At 35.4% G+C, this 24,178-nt stretch overlaps 1 protein-coding gene across 7 annotated transcripts in view; it reads left to right on the forward strand.

Moving 5' to 3' along the window:
• The window catches only part of LOC148939369 (uncharacterized), a 30,486-nt gene extending 9,261 nt beyond the window's left edge, over positions 1–21,225 (forward strand). For 4 of the 7 annotated variants that reach the window (XM_089106632.1, XM_089106634.1, XM_089106633.1 and 1 more), the window contains exon 2: positions 18,849–21,225. In XM_089106632.1, the coding sequence (XP_088962758.1) occupies positions 18,859–20,577 (1,719 nt within the window). In that variant the 5' untranslated portion in view covers positions 18,849–18,858 and the 3' untranslated portion in view covers positions 20,578–21,225. Of the gene's footprint in view, positions 1–2,380; positions 2,524–9,777; positions 9,875–18,848 lie in introns of those variants that run through there. The other 3 variants (XM_089106635.1, XM_089106638.1, XM_089106637.1) reach the window with 3 other exon arrangements.
• Positions 21,226–24,178: the final 2,953 nt, after the last annotated feature.

Consider the following 24,178-nt stretch of genomic DNA (forward strand, 5'->3'; position numbering starts at 1 on the left):
CAAAATTATAACATTAATTCACTTCAATAAAAGCCCAAATTTGAAGAATTAAAACCAAATATCTAACAACCAAAAACATGTCATTCACCAGTATCCCATTATTTGACAACTTTTAAATACGTTTTTCAATTACAGAATCTGTTAAACTAATTTGATAACCATTCCTAAATAAAACATCTCTATGGCAGCCAAGCTCTGAATCCAGCAAACATGATCAACAACCCTGTAATTTTCTATCAACTAGGGAAGTGACCACTCCTCTTTTCACCACAGGAGACTGATTGGAAGAATAATTTAGGTAATGGTCACTGTGTGTAGGTTTTCTATAGACCCCACACTCTAAACAAAACATGTATCATTATGGTGCACCAGGACATACAGAGAAGGAAGACACCTGTCTACCTTTGATTCTTGAGTAAATTTGAGCTTTGGATCCAAGGAGTTAAGCAAGTGAAGGAAAGACCTCAGAGATTATTCATTATGCTCCCACAAATAAAAAATATCCTCTTCTATGCCTTTGTTGCACAAAAGACTGGAGAGTCAGTTTTCATATAATTGGTTAACTGCTGCCTTTCTGTCTGAGTGCAGAGACTACTGAAGTTCATCTGCCTTATTTTTTCAATTTCTGATTTGATCAAAAGTATTGTTTCATTGGTGCCATTGAGGCCAAATTGCCAAAAAATACATTGGGGGCCCAACTCAGGGTTTTTGTCCAAAAGAATTCTCTAAATTTTAGATGAGAAATAGGCAGCTATTAAGTTCTTTAAGCATTTTAGAGTCATATGATCAACATTAGAACCCTGAAAACTTAACTTCCAATAACTTGACACTCAAAGAAACTCAACATGTCTGACACATTTTTGGCTTAGAAAAACAAAACGAAACATTGAAACATGGTATATTTGTAAATAGTTAATTTAATTTACAGACTGTAAATTTGGTTAGCAATATTACTTCTGTAACTTACAGTAGCAATTATGATTATGGACAATTACACAGCAGTGAAAATATAGCTCTGAAAAAGACTGAAATTGGAATATAGTGAATCCTAAACTATCCTTAAAAGAGTAAAATATATTGCTGTCTCACGGTAATAGCACTTTGATTAATGAGCGAAATAGCTAATTTAAGCTTACTGTGAATAAGGCTCTTTAATAAAGCTAACAAGTATACCTAATACTTTCAGTCACAAAGTATGTAAATAGTAGGTTTTAATTGGGTCCTATTCCCTTAAAGATATTTGAGTATTTGAAAGGAACTATTGCAGTACTATAGTAATACAATGCTAAACTAGAACTAATATTTCAAAACTGAAAAATAAGTATTTTGTGTGTATTTAATTCTCTATTTTATAAATGTTTGTAATATGGATTTAAATGCCATTATTAGGGCTACAGTGTCTTTAGAAAGGTGCAAATGTTAAGCATATTATTGGATTACTTAATTTCATTGATGGTCATTGATGGCTTGTCAGATATCTAATTCATTCTAAACATCTCACTTAACCTATTAATGCCAAAGACAAGATGCAGATGAAATTTCTCCAAGAGCTTTATAGGATGGACCAATGGGAGTCTAACTTAGGTTTTAGTACAGAAAATAAAATTTAACACCAATCCCAACAGCAGCAGCAACATGTTCCAATTTGGGATCATTGGGCATGAATGGGATAAGAAATCATAAGTTCTACTTCATTTATTTTAAAGAAAAGTAAGTGAAAACAGAACTAAGGATAAAATTGTTCAAAACATTCATGAAGATGAAGACGAACTCCACACTCTTTATGCTCTAATTACATATTTTTCTTGCAAACAATACAATGTCTCTGCTTGAGTGCTGTGATGAGAGAGTGGCTTGCATATTTTTCGGGGAAAATAGTCAAAGTGCCAGAGCTGCCTGTGTTGGAACTTGGCACGTGGAGTGTTTCATTGTTTAAAAGTCCCTGGACAACCTTTCTAACGAAATTAAGCTGGCTGATTCTTCCGTTTTCATCATCCTCATGAAGATGACAATAAAACTTCCAGGAAGAAACAAGTAGTGTACACAGAAGGTTTTGTCCTATAATCCAGTGCCACTTTTTTCCACGTAGAATTGGCCAATAAGCTGACAGCACATTATCAAGAAGATCCAAAACACCAATTCCTTGGCCATTATTTCTGATTAGCGTCGGTTGGCCGAAAGCTACATCATTTTTCTTTGCAGCTAAAAAGATCCTAGTTGGATACAGGGGTTCAATGGAATCGTAATTAGTGGCAGCACAAAATGTCTTACTTTCATTTCGTTTTACTGCCAGGATTATCCCTATCGATTTTTTGTTATAGTAGCCTCTCTCTTGCTTTTCTAGCTCTTTTGAATTTTCTAAGTTACACTCTTTTAGTTGGTTTCTTGCACAGTTCCTGTAGCACAGAATCCAAGATGGTGAAGGTCAACGAGTAGGTCATAACCACTAAAGAAATTGTCAAAAAAGAGGTCATAATGGGCAGTACATCTGAATATGAAAGGGAAAGCCATGACTTCATGCAAGTATCCAATGCTTATAACCAAATCTTATTGGTTTGCCTTGTATGAACATCTTGCAACTATGCCTCCCGAAAAAGGGGATCATTTGCTCATCCACTGATAACTTACAACAAAAAGTCCGAAATTTTTGAATTTTCTTATTTACCAGATCAATCAAAGGCCTGACTTTGGCCATTTTGTCAGTCGTATCCAGATTCTCAGTGCAAGTAATTCTTATTTTTTTTTAATTTATTTCTGCTCATCGCTTTTCCGACCAAGGAAGTACAAACATCATCTGATCTGGCTCAGTCTAATCTTTAACTTGTCAGCTTATGGTATCCTGATAGAAACATGATGGCCACAAAGAGTCCAAATCATTGAAATCTATTGTAAATGAAGGGTCGTTTTGCTGTGTTGCATACCGCCTTGTTTCATGGATTAATTAAAAAAAACTTTCTGAAAATTAAGTTTTTCCAAGAAAATTAAAGGCCATTTGAACTTGAGCTTAGCAGAAAAAAATACCTGTTAAAATTCAAACTCAAAATGACCAGAAATTACTATTAAAAAATAAATTAAACCCAAAACGAACAGAAAATAAATCAGCAATTATAGCAATAAACAAAAAACAAGTAATAATCTAAATGAATAAATAGATCTTAAAGCGAGTAATGATTAGATTGAATATGAAAATCAAGCTTAAAACAAAAAAAAATAGTTTGCTATTGAAGTATAAATGAAACTTAAAACGAACAGAAATTAAATAAGCAATCAATGCGAACAAACATACAATATATATTAATGTAAATGAATAAATAAATCTTAAAACAAGTGAAATTTAAATTGAATATGCAAATCAAGTTTGAATCGAATGAAAATAACTACAAACAAGAGTTTGGGTATCGCCTCACTGCAGAAGCCTAAAACCTACTGCGTCATTGGCGCCTTACTGAAAACTATATGAGTCTTGAACAGTCTTGGAAAGTATAAACAAAATAAAATTGAATATTAGATATATAATGATATTAATTGTTGAAAGATCCATCAGTTCAAGACCTTTTTTTTCACTGTAATTTTTATTTTCGTTTTCAATGCTGTAAGGACTGAAAAAATATAGATTTTTAATTACGAGTTATTCGTTTTCAGTGAAGCGCCAATGACACAGAAGGCTTTTGATTTTAACAGTTAAAGAAAGTGGGCAGTATCCAAATTTTGCTTGCAGTAAAACTATATTTGTCTTGACCCATCTTGAAAAGAACTAATAAATTAAACTGAATATTTTATGTATAATGATATTAATTTCTGAAAGCTCATCAGTTCAAAATTTTACTGTAATTTTAATATTTATCTTCAATATTAAGTACAAAAGAAAGCTTTTGTAATATAATTCGTTTTCAGTAAAGCGCCAATGACGCAGTAGGTTTTAGGCTTCTGCAGTGAGGCGATACCCAAACTCTTGTTTGTAGTTATTTTCATTCGATTCAAACTTGATTTGCATATTCAATTTAAATTTCACTTGTTTTAAGATTTATTTATTCATTTACGCTAATATATTGTATGTTTGTTCGCATTGATTGTTTATTTAATTTCTGTTCGTTTCAAGTTTCATCTATACTTTAATATCAAGCTATTTTTTTTCGCTTGAAGCTTGATGTTCATATTAAGTCTAAGAATTACTCGCTTTAAGATCTGTATATTCATTTATATCATTACTTGTTGCGTGTTTTTGACTGTGACTGTTTATTTAATTTCTGTTCGTTTTGGGTTTCATTTATTCTTAAATAGTAATTTCTGGTCATGTTGAGTTTTAATTTTACCAGGTATTTGTGTCTGCTAATCTTAAGTTTAAAATGGCCTCTACTTTTTTTTGAAAAACTTATTTTTCGGAAAGTTTTTTTTTAATTAATTTTCCTCGTTTTTGATTGCAAAAAGTTTCAAGTTTTTATGGCATGGGGGGGTGCTTACTGTCCGATTATTCTTGACTTTAAAAAAGTGGATCTAGAACTTTCAATTTAAATCGAATGAGGCTTTTTTCAAAGTCTATACGATTACCTCTTTGATAAATACCTTATATATGAACAATAGACGACTTGCATAGCTTGTGGAAAGCGATTAACAACAATGAATGGATTGAAAAAATAGCAAGTTTAATTAACACAATCTTGCGTTAATTAAGTAAATTACATTACTTTAGACTACGTTAGGGGGAGGGGGCACCCCTCGCCCCTCCCCTGGATCCGCCACTGCCTTACACTCTCTGTTTCTTTCCTTGTTAGGGAGGAGAGAAGATGCCTAATAGGTGTGTGTTAATACCAAAAAATTCTAACTCTCATTGGGCCTTCAGGTATAAACATAATTAGTTCAAAGGAAGGGATGGGGGAAAAAGGCGTGGGGGGGTTATTTACCCTTCGATAAATTTTGACTATTAAGAGCTGGACTAGAACTTCCAATTTCCAATCAAATGAGCCCTTTCTGAAGTTTATACGAGAATCCGTTCCTGCCCCTGGGCCCTGGGGGGTTTTGTCGACGCCAGAGTTTGTTACTTAACCTTTCAACTATTTTTAACAAAATGGTATTTTTAACCCTTGCATATAATGCAGCTCTGGGGGGGGGGGAAATAATAAAAAATATTGAAGCTATATAAGATTTATTCATTTATTTATGTTTGCACTAGTTATCTTTATGTTTGTAAGATAGTTAATTTTAATTTTTGTTCTTGTGGGGTTTCGTTTATCCTTTAACAGTAATTTCTGGTCTTTTTGAGTTCTAAAAATAATATGATTTAATTTCTTTTGATCCTGAGTTCAATATGGCTTTTTACTCTTTTTATAAAACTTATTTTTATGTAAGGTTTTTTTTTTAATTAATAATAATAAAACATTGAAGCCTTATGGCCTTTGCTATAGACAGCTTTAATACATGCCTTTGAAAAATCAAACCTGATTTTTTCACGCAACAATGAATAATCGAAATAATAGCTTCTAAAACAGTAGCTGGGTTATTCCATTTGTTGATGCAGAAAGAACAAGGTCATGTTGATTAGACCATTTTTTGGATTTTTTGTGCCACAATAATTTAGAATTTGTTGTAAAGTGTGTGTTTTAACGTTATTTCAAGTATGACTGCAATTTTCCGTATTTTTTAATAGATTTACTATGTGTTTTTCCCTTATACAACTATATCTTATTAAAGTCTTTGGAGTGGGGGGCAGCGTAGTTGGCAAAAAGAAGAAAACTTTAGCGTTGACAGTAGGAGAGGGGGAGGGTGAGGTTGGAGACTCATCCAATACGGGGCGGAACTTCACTTATCTCCTCCGTTCCCGATTTAGGAGATTAGAGAGACTCTTTGGCCTGTAGAATGTTGGACCGTTTGAGTTGTGGAAGACGTCAAAATACTCAAAAATAATTTATATTTTTAGTTATTGCAGGATTGCTTTCATAGATTGTGGAATGGTGAGCCCCCTGGCCCATGATTTGGGTGAGCCTCAGCTCATAATATGCAATTTTGATTCATTGTTCCGTGTTATGTGCATATATTATTCTATATATGTTATTTTGAGTTATCTATCTATCGCATTTTGTTCATTTTTAAGCCTTGAGATAAAAACTGAAACCTTAGCGTAAACAGTGGTGAGGGGAAAGCTCCCCCCTCACATGCATAATTGAGCAGCCACAGAGAAAGTAATACAAATGAAAATAATCTGTCTTTTGAAAATGTCTTTTTTCAAAAGACACGAAAATAATCGTCTAAAGGAACCTGAAGTCCTATCTCTGACATTTCCGTTGATTCTTTATTCCCGTTACTTTCAGATGTAAAATTTAGAATATTATCGAATGGGTTTAGTCGTCCCCTCTCTGCATAATTCACATTTGGAAAACTCACCCCCTGGGAAAGTCCTCCCCCCTCCAAGAACATTTTCTTTTCCTTCTGATAATTCCCCCGCGTTAAATTCCACCCAGCAGAAATTTCCCAGTCGTGGAATATGCTCCCCCAAACATATTCCCGTCAGATAATTTCGGATATTCATAAAAATGGAAGCTGAAATTTCTACTCAACCTTTTAGGTCATAAGCAATGCTTTAGCGTTACCCAAGTAAAGAGCCATAAGGGTTCAATGAATTAATACTTATTTATTTTTCCAGGGATACTTTATGTGGAAGAGGTGGTCGCATAAACTTTGGAACAGGGTTCATTAAATTACAAATTAAAAGTTATCGTGCCCTTACACCAGGGGCGGATCCAGGATTTTTTTAGGGGGGGGGCGCAAAATAAGGTGATCCGATAAACTGCGTTAGGAGCAATTTTAATTAACTTAATCTTGCGTTAATTAAGTAAATTACATTACTTTAGACTACGTTAGGGGGGGGGCTAGTTGCCCTCCAATCTCTTTTGACTCTTAAAAAGTGAACAAGAACATTCAATTTCCAATCAAATGAGCCCTCTCTAAAGTTTATACGAGCATTCCTTCCATACGAAATAATATGAAGGATTCGGAGAATCCTTAAATTACAACCCTTGCCCTGGGGGCTGTGGGGGAGTTGTCATCCTCAAAGACCTAATTTCCAGAACTTAAAACTACGTTTAATAAAATGGCTGTCTCAAAATTTTGATTGGATGTGTTTGGGGAGAAGGTGGGCGTGAGAGGGGGGGTTAGTTGCCGTCAAATCACATTTGATTATTAAAAAGGGCACTAGCCCTTTGAATTTCCAACCGAATGAGCCTTTTTTGAAGTTTCTATGACACCGCCTTCTATAAAAACCTTATATGCCCCCAGGGTATAACTTAAAACCCTTGCCTTGAGGGTTGTGGGAGAGTGTCCTCTTCAAAAACATGTTTTCTATCTGAAAATCAACTACGCTGAACAAAAGGGCGATCTAAAAATTTTTATTGGATGTGTGTGGAAGACTGATGGGCGTGGGGGGGCTAGTTCCCCTCCAATCACTTTCGAATATTAAAAAGGGCACTAGACCTTTGAATTTCCAATCGAATGAGCATTTTTTGAAGTTTCTACGACAACGCCTTCTATAAAAACCTTATATGCCCCCAGGGCATAACTTAAAATCCTTGCCCCGAGGGCTGTGGGGGAGGGTCCTCCTTAAAATCATATTTTCTATCCGGAAATCAACTACGCTGAACAAAATGGCTATCTCAAAATTTTGATTGGATGTGTTTGGGGAAATGATGGGCGTGGGGGGGGGGCTATTTGCCCTCCAATCACTTTCGACTATCAAAAAGGGCACTAGCCCTTTGAATATCCAATCGAATGAGCCTGTTTTGAAGTTTCTATGACAACGCCTTCTATAAAAACCTTATATGCCCCCAGGGCATAACTTAAAACTCTTGCCCTGAGAGTGTGGGGAGGGCGTGGGGGGGCTATTTGCCCTCCAATCATTTTCGACTATTAAAAAGGGCACTAGAACTCTCGATTTCCAATCGAATGAGCCCCTTTTGAAGTTTCTACGATGACCCCTTCCATATGAAGTGCCTCTGGGAAAAAAAAATAACAAATAATAAATAAATAATAAAATATTGGAGCTGTATGGCCTTCACTATAGGCAGCGCTACAGCGTTGCCTCTGATTATGCGGGCTCAGATATCTCTGTCATAAATTCACAAAAAAATTCAGATTCAGATTTTTCTAGGAGTTCCACCTGCTTGTTGTCTAGTTTTGGGATATAATCATGATCAGTAAGTCCTGCCTTTTGATTTTTCTTCCATCTAGGAGCAGAGACATGGGCTTTCGCAGTCGTTTTATTTGCAGGCTTTCTTACCCTTTTCCTTGTCAACAGGCTTAAAGGAACGTCTTCCTCTGAACTAGAAAGATTAGCTCCATCTTCCCTAGTGTTTGAACCTCCTACTTGGACTTCCAAAGTAACAGCAACATTGGGTGGCAAACTCTACAGGCTTTGAAGATTGTCCTCATCCCCTTGCTCCTTGTTGCTATTAGGGTCTGGGTTGGGCAGAATCACAGCAATGTCAATACTTTAACTGTCGCTCTCTGCATCAGAAACTCATCTAAGACTGCAAGGGCTTCTTTTACAGAGAGACAGGTTGTATTCTTCATCTAGAAAGAAACGTGTTTTCAATATTGTACCAAGGACAAGTCCCTAAACATCCCTAAATATGTTCCTGGACTGCACTTTAACTCCTTTAACCAGCATCCAGAACTTATAAATTACAAAATATGAAAGCTCCAAAGCCAAACAGCAGTGCAGGTAGACAGGTTCTGACCCATGCTCCCATTTGGGAAGAAAAAGAAGTAGTGCTAACTAGTGCTATCAAAACTATTTCTTTTCTGTTGTTGCACTCCATAGAAATGAAAAATGAGATCAGAGCTACCCAAAAAACAAAAGCCCTTTAGCGTCCTTTTTCTTTTTGATGACTAAAACACATCCCTTACCAGCCTTACTAAAACTGAAAAAAATTGGCCTTTTTCGAAAAAATACAAAAAATACCTACTTTATAATATTGGAAATGAGAAAAATTGTGTTAACAATTTTGCCATCGGGAAAAACTATGGTGAGCAAAAATTCACTCTTCTACTGACTATACAACCAGAAAAAAAAATACAGACTTGTTTTTCCCAAACGGGAACATTGGTCATTACTGGGTTAACATAAAGAACAGACAAGTTTTTCAATTACTTCTATCCCATTGTTGATTGGAAATACAACTTCAGACATTAAAGGGTACTAAATGATCATTCTGCTGTTAATGTTGCAATTGGAATTAGTTGAGAAGCTTAATGTCCTTCACTACTTTACATAGCATTTCCCAACTGCAGGCTCTTGTGTAAATTACTTTCTTACATCATGCCTGTTTTTAAGACCAGTTTTTTTTTTTTTATTAGGAATATCATCTAACATGTCTAAGTGTAAGTGCAGTCTGCTCAATGCCAAGTCATTTTTGAAAAACTCAGTTGATTTTCTACATTAGTTTCACCTCTGTGTGATAAAAGCAAGCACCCTTGTTGAATTGCAATGACCTGTGTGTTGATGCAAACCTCTTAGTAATGCAAGATTGCACCATTTCACAAACTTCAATGGAGAACTTTGTAGCATTTCTTAGGAGGTTTTGAAAATGTGTGGTGACTAGTGAGCTGGCTTCAGTGTTTTCATAGTTCTTTGGTATACATTGATTCTGTGGAAGCAAAGGATAATCAATTCGTGAAGGTTTTTCTTTTAAACACAATTCCCAAGAGTGTTCAAAACTATCGTGCCTTCCATTCAGTATGCAAATCAAACCCTCATATGTTTTTCCAGGTCAGCAACACCTAGATGGGGGTATTTGATTTTTTCATTGATGTCCTCTAAAGGATTCATTGCATTGCAATAAAGGCATCAAAAGAAATAAGTCTTGAATTGTAACATTAAGTCAAGGTAGCCTGTACATTTATAACCTGCTTCTGTTTTGTCCTCTGCTGAATTTTTTTCAAAAAACTTGAAGTTCTTTGCAGTTGTTCAATATTCTCAAGATACTAGGAGTTTTCTTTGTCCATTGAGTTAGGCAAAGAGGTTGTAAGCCAGCTTGGTTGTTGGCACCCTCACAGCATACACTTCTGAAAAGCCCCATCCTTTTGTTTGGTTCCTTTATACTGTTTATTAGGTTCTTGGCTACAGCCATAATATCCCTTTACATTTTTACGTAAGATGATGGAGTCTGTTTACAACTGTCAAGTTTAAGACATCAGCAGTACAGGGCACATAATGTGCTGTTGGTTCTGTATCAAAACTAACTTTTATATTCTTTTGAACCTACCCCCCCTCTCTCCATATTCAAGGCACCATCATAGCACTATCTTCTTAAGTGATCAATTTAAAAATCAAGATGAGCAAAAATGTCTTTTAAATACTAAACAGAGTCTGTGATTCAGTGTTGGGGGTCTCATATTAGCAAATAAAGTTTCTGTTGGTGATTTAGAACTCATTACTCATGTAAATACAAAATGACACTTGCTCATGTATTGAAGAATCACTTTACCATAATAGAAGAATGTTCAGGCTTCTTGATTGAATCCAATACCTTTCTCAACACAGACTTTCTTAGTAGATTAATGATCTTGTTTTGAATATCATGAGATGTACACTTATACCCCAAACGTCCTGACCTATCTTTTAACTCAGGCATGTCATTTCTCTCAGATTTCCATCAATTGAAAAATATTTGAGTTTATGCCTTTGTGTCCTCTAATTGTTAGTCCTTGTTGGCATAGACATTGAACTGTAATAGAACAGCTCAAACCAGGATGCTAATTTACAAAAACACTAGCTCCCAGTAGTGCTTCTAAGTAGTGCTTTTTGCTGGTTTTTATTTAACTTAACCTTGACTTTGAGCATTTTTTTGTATTTATAGCATGATCTTGACCATTTTCTTTCTGCTAGTAATATTTAATTTGAAGAAATGAATATCAAGTCACATGGTGTTAATCATCAGAACAAATATAATGTAATAACTGAAGAATTAAGATTATTTTAGTCACACAGTCAACTCTTCTTAGTTCACTGTTCAAGTTTTGATATTCATTTATGCATTAATAATCAGTATTAAAAAGCCCTTTTTTAATTTGTTTGCATTTTTTTATACCAGTTTTTTTTATTTAAACATAGGCTTTGCATATCTTTCTTAATTATATTCAACAATAATGAATTATTACGTTAATTATTACTTAATCTGAAGAGGATGGGTAAAATATTGAGTATTTCTTTTTATTTATCTGACTGTTTGCATTAAGTAAAGTAACATTTTAAAATTTAGTATTATTATTTATTTATTTGTTGAACATCCATCATTCACATGACATGATAAGACGGAGTAGAGGAAAAAGAAAAGAAGAAAAAAGCAAACAAACAAAACAGAAACATATGGGCAAGGAACCAATTACTGCACTAACTCTTGTCATTGGAGTGACATTTAAATATAAAAATAAAACATTAATTTGAATATTACTGCACTAAATATGGCCATGACACATACATACAAAAATACTAGTGAATCAAAACAGGATACCAATCATTGCCTGAAGAATTCAGTTTCGGTTATGCTTGGCAGTTAATTTAGAAATTGCAAGACCAGTGTCAGCGAGTTTAAGTTTTCTAATCAATGAAGAATTCTGATGCCAAGGTGGTAACAAAGGAAATACTGCGTGAACCAAAACAAAATGGACCAGACTTTCAAACAATCAGTTCTAGTAAACAGCTTCCAAAACAGAGCAATATACAAGATGTGAAGGAAGACTACAGCATTGAAAAGGCTACCTAATAGTAGGTGGTTGAACCAAAATTTTATTGCAACAATCGACACATAAGAACCAGATATACATTGTATGAGATGGTCTAGGAACAGGGATCAGGTGCAGCATAGCAATGAACCAATGGGAAGACCTAGATAAGCAAGGTGATCAACAGCTCTAACACTGGTCATTGCCAAGCGCTGTAAAGGATAGTGGCTCACCTTTCAGATTAAAAAGCACTATTTCTGCCTTATCAGCATTGAAACCAAGAACAAGTTTAAGATACTTATGTTGAAGTGGGACAAAGCTACGGCTGAGATTTAAAGCGTCATCTGCATAACAAACTAGAGACACAATTCAATGAAGATAGAATCAAAGATGTGGGGCACTGGTCTTGAGCATCCAACACGCAATTATTGAAAAGAATAGGAGAAGAAACTGCACCTTGACGTGCACTTTTCAAGACAGGAATGAGTTTCCTATGTGGAACAGGGCTTTTTTTTTATTTGGAGATAGTTTCAGGCAAATACTTAATTGAGAAAACGTATCTCAAAAGCTGTGAATCACCAAGGATTTCAGTCCATGTTTGGCCACTTTGAGGAGTATAACTGGGTGGATGAGGGAATCAAAGGCACGTCTGATATCATGACTAGTTAGAACTAGACGTTCTCCTGAGGATTCAGCATTAATTAGTGTATTACCTACAACTGTGAGGGGATCAGCACAACCTATTCCCCGCTAGAACCCTAACTGGTGAGGTGTAGTGTAACATGTCTGTTCAAGGTCAGAGTAGAAAACAAGCTCCAAGACTTTGCAAAAGGAAGTCACAATCGTAATAGGTTGAAATGGTGAACATTCTGTGTTCAGTTTTCCTTTTTTGGAAATTGGGATAAGATCTCCAATGCAGAAAGAAGAGGGTACAATTCGGTGTATAAAAATCATCAGCATTAAAAGTGCCAAGTGTTGGACTAATGCCTATCCACCAAACTTCAAATGTAAAGCACGGATGTGGTCAATACCATTGGATGATTTGGGTTTCAAATGCCGAATGACATCTTCAATTGATGATGTGCTAACAACAAACTCTCTTGGGACTGGTAGCAAGGAAATTATCTAACTCTGTTTCATAAAAAAATTCAAGGTGCTGATCAGGAGCAGCAAATTCGGATTCATAGTAGGCATACCATTCCTCATCAAGAATGTCAGCCAGAGAGAAAGATGAGGGAGACTCATCCCCGCAAGAGATAATTCTCAAAAGAAGATTTCTGTCATTTTCAGGACATGCCAAATTGACGTTTAATAGGTTTCTATGATGAAGAGTCAGAGCCTTAGAAAATCTTCTCTTTGTATAAAGACAAACAAGATTCACATGACCCGTTAAAGGACGGTCGTAATCTTTCCAAAGATTGAACCAAAATTTTGCTTCGAGGCAAGAAGAAACGAGACCAGGATTCGAAGACCAGCCTGGAATGATACCCTTACGTATTTTCTGAAGTGGGACAGCTTGATTAAAACCCATACAAGAAGCAAACAAATCGGAATTGATTCCAGCCCAATCATGACGGGTTTTTAGCCTAGGAGGAATCGCATAATTATTCTGTTCTTTGAAATCATGGATGGAGCTGGACAGAGGATGTAATAGGGAGATGATCGGATAACTGATAGTCAGAAATAAACTTCACCACTTCAGCAGAGAGATTATGGGATACAGCGACATGATCTAGATTAGAAGTTTGACCAGTATTGTGTATATATGTAAAATTGCCATCTTTCGTGAGAACGCGAAAATAACTACCAAACTCACTTGTTATCATTGACGTACAAGCTGATTGATAAATCCATATTTTGGATAAGTCGCAATTAAAATCACCATCAATTATGCTGGGCAAACCTATTTGTTTTATACTATACAAATATAAGCCAAGCTTTTGAACAAAAAGTGGAAATAATTGATCAGATTGATCATTACCTTAATATGATGACAGATTGATCTAATGTACATATATAAGACAAATGTAAAGAAACTGAACAATAAGTATGGTACAAGATTGAAATATGTGCATGTACATATACAGGACAAAATAAATCCAGAGAAAGAAGGTAGTATGAAATTAATATATATAGACAGATAGTATTACAGTTTTGTTTTAGTTTTTTTTTTCTGTAAAACTTGAAATATTAATTTCAGGTTCTTGCAGTAAAAATATCACTTAAGTAGGATTTTAAGATCTACTTGTTGTTATAATACCTCATCGATTGATTTTACAAGAATAATTCTTAGATTATTGGGCCCCAAAACAAATTTTTGAGGGGACTCGGGCTCCGACAGCCCCTATGGAGTCAGTGCATGTGATTGGCATACCAGCAGTTTTGTATTATAAATAAACAAAAAAAAGTTTTTTCAAGTGAAAGTAAGGAGCAACATTAAAACTTAAAACGAACAGAAACTATTACATATATGAAGGGGATTGTCCCCTCCTCAACACCTCGCTCATACGCTAAAGTTTTTTAGTACTTTCAAAAAACTTCTTATTATTTTAGTTAAACGACCCTTGTGTTTCAGCAGTCATTCTTAAAGAACTGGGACAAAATTCAAACTTTAGCGTAAAGAGTGAGGTGTTGAGTAGGGGACAACCCCCTTCATATATGCAATAATTTCTGTTTGTTTTAAGTTTAATGTTGCTCCTTACTTTCAGTTGAAAAAAATTGTTTTTTTAATATTTAATTTCTGGTCCTTTTTTAAATAATGCCAGGAAATCTGGCCCCACCTTGACGGAGAAATCCCCCTCCCCACGGAAATATCCTTTAGACAATTCAATCCCGGTGAAAATTTGCCCCGGACAATTAGCCTTAACAGCTCCATGCATAAAATTGAAACAGAAAAGAGAAAGCAAGAAATATAAAAAGAATTCTGTATAAGAATTCAAGTAAATTCCTCCAGTGTAAAAATTTCCCCTGACAATTTCATCCCCTGGAAAAATCCCTAGCAGAAAGTTTGCCCCAGCACCCAAAATGTATGCATACTTTCCAATAACAAATGCTATTCATAAACAATGGGCAAATTTCATAACTTTAAGACCTTTCCACTGGGGCTGTGGGGGCCGTCTTATATTCAAAGGCATAGATATTGGGTCTTTGAACTATAATGAACAAAATGGCTATCTTTAAATTTTGATCGGACGATTTTGGTAAAAAGGGCGGGGGAGATGGGCCTAGTTGCCCTCTAATCTTTTTGGTCACTTAAAAAAGACACTAGAACTTTTAATTTCTGTTCGAATGAGTTCTCTCTCGAAATTCTAGGACCACTGGGTCAATACGATCACTCCTGGAAGAAAAGCAAAAAAAACAAATAAACAGGCATCTATGATCTTTCTTCCAGCAAAAAATAGAAAATTCCGCATTTTTGCTGATAGGATCTTGAAACCTGTGATATAAGGTTCTCTGATACCTTGAATCTGATTGTGTGATTTTCATTAGGATTCTTTGACTTTTAGGGGTTGTTCCCCTCTTTTTAGAAAATCAGGCAAATTTTCTTTGATTTCTAACACTAAACTTAATGAAACTTATATATTTGGAATCAGCATAATAAGCTGATTCTTTTGATATATCTATTGGTAACCGTTTTTTAGAGTTTAAGTTGCTATTTAGCAGCGTCGCTCCTTACTTACAGTTGGTTACCATGAATTGTTTGATTGTGGTTGCATTTACTTCTCTTTCAAGCTAGCTTGACTTGGTTTTCTCAATTAAGTTTTCAATTGAAAGATGAACATGCACTTGATGATGAATCCTGTAAGCTGACCTGCCTTTTAATGTACTTTCCAAATAGCATAGCTATTCTACGTAATTGATACCCTTTTCAAATGCATGCTGCCCTTCCTAATGGGACCAGATATAGCCCTAGGCTATTAAATAAACTTTGATGACTTTGTTGATTTACATTCTGTTTTGAGGCTTATTTCCCATCAACAGTTACTTCATAAGACCAGACAAAACCAACTTGAAAAAAAAATCTGTAAAGTGTTACAAATACTTTGTATGTAGGGCACTATCTGGCACCAGGGAAGGAGGGCTGGGACTTATTTGTGAGGGTAGCAATTAGCATATTTGGGACAGTGTAAAAAGGCACATCAAATGGTATGTTTATCTTTTAGCTAGTGATTTAATCAAGAAAAACAAAAATTTACCAAATCAATTGGTAGCCTAACATATTTCTCTTTTTCTGTCTGATTTCTGTGCTAAAACCAACTGTAATTTGAATAATACATAGCTGAAAGTCGAACATGCCCTCCTGAGATCTGAAGATGGAAATACTTTTCTGATCTTGTTTATTTCTTTGTAGTTTATTTAAAAAAAAAGAAAAAAAAAAAAATCATTTTAGTATTGATCAGCCTAAAGAAAAAATTAACCACAAGCCTTGCTTTGGCGAGAAAGTCCATTATGGGGTCCTTATCAAGGCAAATGTATAGAACCAAATTTTTTCTTCTCTTTTGATATTTGTGAAACAAAAAATCACTATATAGTAAGGAGAAAATGATTTTGCACTGCAAGCACATCCATCTTGACTTTCTGAAGGGGCGTCGTTTGGGGGTGGTAGTTGCCCCCCCCCCAATAATGCGGAGAAAAAAATATTATACATCCCATGCCGTTTGACTATCCAGATATGGACCCCTGTTGCCCCCCCCCCCCCACCAATAAAAATGCTGGAGATTCGCCCCTGACTTTCTGCAACATCTTGGCCATCTACACCAAGTGCTCTTTATCAAGTTGCAAAATTCTGGTAGGTGTAGTGGTGCTCTTGCTTGTGATGGATGGGATTGGCCTGTTTTTTTACGCTGCTGCGTTTCACCCGGGAGTTCTTCCTTGCTATTTGCATGACCTTGTGGCTCTAAGTTTTCAGCAAACATTTGACCATGTTCAAATGAAAGTCAATAAACTGTTTGATGTTTCCAGATACTTCAAGGCCATTATCTTTGTAGGTTCTGAAATGTATTTGCTAGTGCTGCATCCACACAATGATAAATTAAAACATTCAACGCCTTAATATATTATGATGCACCATGTTCTTGAAATTGAAGAAGTAGAATTGGATTGATTCTGAAATCACTTGCCATGTGCATTTATAGTGTAAAAGAATTGGTAATATTGAGTTTATTAGTTTTAATTCCAATCCTAATTTTTGCACATTTTAAAGTGTATCCCTGAAACATTCTTGGGGGAAAGGGTCCTTGGATAGGAACCATGGAGAGAAGTCGATTTCTCTTTGCCCTGGCTCTCTAAGATTTCCCCACCTCTTTTCTTATTAAAGGTTGCTGAGCTTCTCCTTTTTTATAAACTTCTGGTGCTTTTGAAGCATTTCTTAGCTAGAACCTAGTAAAGAACACACCACGGGGAATCAGGCAGCAGAGTCACTGAAATATGACATTATACCCCTGGCAAGCAACTTTCCAAAAGATATGTGCTTATATTATCTTGTCATATATTACCTATCATCTAGTATGTGATTACATCACAAGGGTGTATTACAGCATGTATTTGAAGATGCAGTTTTTGTCAAAAATTGCATTTGATTTTAATATTATCTTTTGTTATTTACGAAAAGCATATAGATCTTAAAATTATCTTTCAAATGGGCACTTAAACCCATTTGACGTTTCAGTTTCCCATTGGCGGCAAAAAAGGGACATTACTGCTTCTCATGCAAAAAAAAGTGATCTCCCTTGTTTATTAAGATAGGGGGACTGTATTTCTTCTTAATGGGATTTTAGGTTGTGATGGCTCTGATAATACAGTTTTCATTCCGATCTGGCACAATTTTGGAGTTTGAGACTATTTTTTTAAACCCAACTAAGGTTGTTTGGAATAAGCTTTAACCATTAACATTAATCGAAATATACTATTTGCCATTCCTGAATCAGCCTCAAATGGCTATTCTTCCTCACTAGACGGTTTTGTTCAGATCATGTTTTTAAATTTTCGGTTACTATGGACTTGAGTTTGTTCTTTACTAGGTTGAAGTGGATGCTGCAACCGTGATTAGCTCTTCTATGTAGTCCCAAGACTGCTTCTACAAAGCCCATTTGGAGGACTTGTGATTCATATTATTTGCCTGTCCTTAACTCATGTCATAGCACCACTGTTGGACTGAGTATTGGTGCTTCAGTTTTGCTAAGTTTCATTGAAATATTTTCTCCCCCCCCCACCAGTTTTAGAGCTGGAAACATGTTGAACAAGCCTGGGCAGAGATGAGTGTACATTCCCTACTGTGACATTGTAAAAGGCCACCCAGAATCCAGGATGTCCTAGTCCTAAATGGAAAACTTGGGACGCATCTGAGAGAAAAATTATCTAATGTCTCCAGAAAATTCGGGTCTGTTCACTGATGTAACTGAGTTTTCACATTTCGGCATCTATACAAGGAAGGTATACCAACATCAAAAAAGATTAATTGTAGTGCTTCAAATTTAGAAATGAAAATTCTTTTTTTGTGAATTGTAAATTCCAAAAACCCTATCTTCTTTTGTGATATGCTGTCCATTTCAAGGGTCAGAGGTTCTTGCTTTTCTCTACAGGAGCTCGAGTCTTTAGTCTGCAATAATAGCTGGCTTTTATCTAGGGTATGAGATCTGATTTTGCTCAGTCTTGAAATCATAAAAATATATCAAGAATTGATTTCATGGTTTGGCAGTAAATGATGTCAAACGGCAAAATTATGGCTCTTGCGTTGGATAACTTTGGCCTTAATTCTTTTCTTCAAATGCAAAACCGTAAATTTTCGAGAATGGGCTTACAATTGTTGTGATAATTTGCTTCAGGTTCAAAGATACTAATTAAAAAAAGCCATGGGTTTAAGATTTGCTTATGGAAGTGTTTAAAATATGACGCATGTGTGTAGGCTATAATTAGTTTCTCTTTGTTCAAAGTAATAATGTCCATGTTAAGAAATATAACAAAATGCTGGATGAAAAAAGATTGTTGTTTTACGATTTTCTGATATGTGAAATTTTCCTATCTAATACAGATGTGACTAAAAAAAAAGAAACAGAAATATAAATCGATTTTTTAAAGTCCAACCAAACTGACCTGCTTGCATATTAATCGATATTGACGTGTTTTTTCTCTTTTAGATCCTAAACAATGGACGAAAAGATTCATCATTATGAGAAGAAAATTATAAAAATTGAAACTGAAGAAAACTATTCGTATTGTCTCGCGAAGTTGGCAAAGCTTCCAATCACGGTAAAAGAATTAAAAAATACGCGTGTTTTTCAGAGTGTCAAGCGAATTGTTAAAAAGAGTCCTAATTCAGACGCAGGAATCGAAGCAACCAAATTACTTAAACGATGGTCTGCCATCTTAGCCGCTCATGAAACCATGAAAAAATCTCATTATAATCACACTGAAAATCATAGTCAGTTAGAATTGCATCACAAAAGTTCCAGTGAAAATATAGTCGAAAAACAGTCTAGTCGGAAATCTCTGTTAGAGAAAAGCACTTATGGTGATACTTGGACTGCATCAGTGCCATCTAAAATAAGACCATTAGATGAACTTATAGGCGATGTTACTCAGGAATCTCAGGAACAGAACTCTTTTGATGAAGAAAAACAAGAACCACTCCACGAAAGTCCTTTTTACGAAAATAATTCCGCCCTGCCAAATGGAAGTGATGGTGCTAAAATTGAAGAAAAAGAAAAACATAAAAGAGAGCATAAGCATAGGAAAGATGGAAAGAAGGATTCAAAGCATAAAGATAAACATAAAAGTGAAGGTAAGGAAACATTGAGGAGCATAGATGATAAAGAACAAATTAAATATGTCAAAGAAAAACACAGTGAAGAAGGAAGTAACAAACGAAGGCATGACATGAAAGAAGTTAACCTCTTTGTAGAAGAATCAAAACCTAAAAAGAAAAAGAAAGGGGACAGTTCTCCAAAACAAGAAAAAGAATTAAGACAAAAAGAATATGAAGTAACCGAACAAATAAAAGCCAAACATTATGAAGCAATTTCCGAGTCAATGGTCAGCAGTGAGGATCTTAAGGCTTCTGTATTGAGTTCAATTGATTCTGTACCTTATTATGCAATTGATCAACCATCCACCTCCTATAAACAAAGTGCCCCCCTCCCACCTATGATAGAGCGCAAAATGAGTGAGAAAAAGGAAGATAAAGGTGCCTCTCTAGAAATGATCCTATCCCAAAAAGGTAAAATCGGTAAAGTCTTTTCTGGTAAAAAGAATTATGCCAATCAACAAATACCTAGTTTGTTAAAATTGTGTCAACATGTTTTAGAAGCTAATTTAGACATGTTGGAATACACTGGAGGAATACCGTATGATCTACTGAAAAATGTTCTTGAAAAAGCAACAGCAGACCAGTTACTGCAAATTGAACAGTTCAACCCCTATCTATTAGAGGACACAGATGAACTGTGGAGGGTAATCTGTCACCAACAATTTCGAAAAAGCACACCCGATGATTGTGAAACATGGCGTGATGTATATTTTCGCTGTTTTGATGAAAGAGAGGCAAAATTTGCAAGTCTTGCCAATAAGCTTTCTTCAAAGGCGAAACAAGCTGCTCCAGTTCGTCAAACTAAATTAGCATTTGTCGAGTCAGCATTTAGCTGGTCAAAACCCTCGCCATCTACTTTGAAAAAGGTTGGGACTCTGGGTGCTGCTAAAGCTAAGCAAGTTCAAGAAAGGTCAAAACAGGCAGACGTGAAAATGACGGCAACTGGAAAAGAAGGACCCAGGCCAAGAAACATAACAGGGCCATCTCCAATAGTAGTTCCTAGAAAGGCGCCGCTTATGCAAAAGACTTTGCAGTTCATGAAAAATCGTTTTAAGAGATGAAGAGTTTAACTACTAGAAAATACGTACTGTTCTGCATTTATATGTTCTGTTCACTTTTCGACATTTTATTGTAGAGCAAAAAACGATATTTTGCAGTATTTGCAGGAATTTTACTTTTATAAGTCTGTAAACATTGTAATTATCCTAGCCTGAATGATGTGACTTCAGTTTCCGTAAATTATATAGAACATGAAATTGTGTTGCTAGGCGTTTTCCCCCGCAGAAAATTTTCCCCTTCCCAGGGAAAATTCCCTCCCTGTGCGAAATATTCCGCCAGACAATTTCCCCATAACATTCTTTCCATACGTAAAATTATTAATCCAAAGAAAAGAAGGCAAATAAAAAGAACTCTATATGTGAATCCTGGGAGATTTCTCCCAGAAAGTTTCCTCCTTACTGAAAGTTCTCCCCATGGAAATATCCCCTCCCCCCCCACAGAAAACTCCCCCGCGAAAAGCATCCGTATGTTTCCTTATAACAAATGCTATGTGTAAACAATAGGCAAATTGCAAAACTTACAGCTATTTCCCTAGGGGTTGCGAGGGATCATATCATCCCCAGAGGCATATTTATTGGACCGGACCTTTCAATTATGCTGAACCAAATGGCCGTCTCAAAATTTCGATCGGAAAATGATATGATCCAATAAATATTGGATCATATCATTTTTGGGAAAAAGGAGTGTGGGACGGGGGCTAGTAGCTCCCCAATCTGTTTGGTTGCTTAAAATGGCTCTAAAACGTTTGATTTTTGTTCAAATGAGCCCTCTTCTTATGTTCTAGGATTCTTGGTTCGATACGATCATTCCTGGGGGAAACAACAGAATTTATTACGTAGAGGAGGGGTGCTGCCCCCTCTTCAGACCCAGTCTCTCGTGGTCGTAGAAACTTTAGAGGGTGCTTATTCTATTGGAAAGGGAACGTTCTAGTCCCTTTTTCTTTAAAGTCAAAAGTAATTGGAGATCAACCAGCCCCATTCCTGATAGCTTTTTTTTTATATCTCGTCCTTTTCTTACTCCTTATCTGATCAACATTTTGAAGTACCAATTTTGTACTTTCTCTGTGGCTGCTCAATTTTGCGTATGGGGAAATTTTCCGAGGGGGAAAACGCTGGACCCCTAGAATTATGTTTGCTAGTTTCTAAGATAGCGATGCTTATTGTTTGTTCCAAACCTGATCAGTCTATTCCTCACTGTCTGACTCATTTCCTCCGAAAAGCAGACGGAACAGCTTTATGCAGAACAGTACAGAGAGGGTTGTGGGGATTTTTTGCTTTTACCCCCTTAGTTTATTTTTGTACGTGACTTTTACTGAGTTTTATTAGTTTGAGGTGATCTGTTTCAAAAATGGCAAAGTGCGTACAGATGTTTATTTATGTTAGTTTTATCTAGGCGATTTTGAACGGGCTTCAAATTCGATTTTGATTTGAATGTTTATCTATTTTGAATGGTTATTTTCGAAATAAAACAATAAGAAAATCGCTTCTTATCTTTTTCATCTGTTAAATTTTATGGTGACTAAAATTATAGGCTACCTAGAGTGAAGGGGGGGGGATAAGAAAAAATTCCCAAAAGCAAAGTCTTGATTTTTTATGCTGCATAGGGTTCACACAGCTTCGATTTATCTTACAGTTATTGTTGAATTTGACTTAAGCAAAAACACGGTATTTATCATGAGTAAACAATTTTGGATTCTTACCAAATATTCTCTACGGCAGCGAAAAACTTATTTTGAAGCATATTTAGAATAGAGTGATTAAAAAAATTTCATTTACAGACTTGTAATCTATTTACTAATAGGTAGGTTTAGCTGATATGCTAGGCTGGCTTATTTTCTGCCTTACATTCCAGTACTAGCTCTTCATATACTTTCTCCCAAGCTCTAATGACATATCCATTCTTTTGCCATTTTTCAAACTTAGAATGCATTACTGGGTGATACTCGCTATTAATTTTTCAATATAATTTGTTTTATCTACAAGTCCTTTGATAGTTTAAATCCAGTGACGTCAATTCACAAAAATAGGGGGAGGATGTATTTTCAGAATATAGAGGGAGGGACCGAAACAGGTATAATTCAATCAAAAAGCCCGGAAAAGTTACTTTTCAAAATCTAGGGAGGCAAATGTTCCCTCCCCTTGACGCCCCCGCTCAAATCTGCGACTCGTCTTTTTTGTTGAAATGTACCAACTTTAGCATATTTTCCACATATAGTTGAAACTAAAACTAACTGCAAAATTTTATGAATGTGCAATAATTACCAAAAATAACGGAATATTATTGTTTATCGCGTAAAATGGCGGCCGTGTGAACCCCGTTAAGACACTCTTCACCAAATATACGCGAAGTATAATTAGTATAATTCTTAGTTGTGCAATATATGACCTTAACATTTTGACGTAAGTAGGTAAAATCTGTTTCAAGGAAAAGATAATCCCTCTTTTTTCTCATTAGCGTCACTTTTGATCGTAAGTGAAGAAGTTATATCTCCAAGTTGTGTTATACTTTGGTAGGTAATTTGTTTTCTTTTTAAATACTGTTATGATCACTTTCACACGACAGAATTCGCCTAGAACTTCAAAAGGAAATACAGGAAAACAAAATTTTCGTTCTTTAGAAATTTTTAGGAAGTTAAGTGTTCGCAGAGGAAGAAGGTGGGAAGACCGGTATTTGCCCCCTCACTATTAAAGGCCCAAAATACACTGAAGGGCCAAATGTTGTAGCATCAGTAAAAACATTGCAGTTTCCCTGCCAATGGAACATGTAAAAAATTATCAGACTGATATTTCCTGGATCATATACTCTGGGGATCTAGGGAAATTGCGGATAAGCTCAAGGGTTTTCATCTAAATCTTAACTTTTAAGACAGAAATCTTCAGATTCAACTACAGGTAGTGAAAGAAGCAAAATTCCTTTTCTACAGGTTTTGATTATCTGCACTGCTGGTAAACTTGATTCTACAGTTTTCAGAATGCTCGAATAATTGATGCCTCACTACAATTCTGATCATTTTCCTCAAGTTAAAAAGACTTTTGTTATATCTTTAGTGAACCGTGTCTTAAGTATCTGCTCAGAGCCGTACGTTTACAAAGACTTAGATTTTATTTGGAGTATTTCTTTAGAATGGTTTTCCTATTACTCTCACGTAGATATATTAGCCTGAAGGAAAAACAGGTATCTTGCTAATATCCAAAATCCCTCAAAGACAGAAGTTTCTGAAAAAAAAGAAACCTCAAGTATATTTTATTTTTCCTTATATCCCAGGGATAAGGTTAAAAAGAAAAGTATGTGTACAAAGTAATTGATCTGTTTTCGAAATTTGTTGATCTCCTTAGCGGTTATGTTTCTTGTTTTTTTTTCTTTTTTTTTTAATTTTCTTGCAATCCTACAGTTTTAATGTTTCAGCTTGTAACGACAATTTTTCTATCCATTGCTGAGATTCAGCTTTATCCATTTTCCGAGTTGCATTTTTGCAACTTGCTGTGTTTTCTTCTTTTTGAGTGAAATGATAAGTGTATAAAATTTTACATTGGGAAATTTTTCTATTTTCTATTTAAACATCTATCGATGTGTGGTATCATAATTGTGCTATTTATGTCTTAA

This window comes from Artemia sp. Qi Xiang Cuo, chromosome 21 (genome assembly GCF_049724085.1).
Source record: "Artemia sp. Qi Xiang Cuo chromosome 21, ASM4972408v1, whole genome shotgun sequence".
Lineage (NCBI taxonomy): Eukaryota > Metazoa > Arthropoda > Branchiopoda > Anostraca > Artemiidae > Artemia > Artemia sp. Qi Xiang Cuo.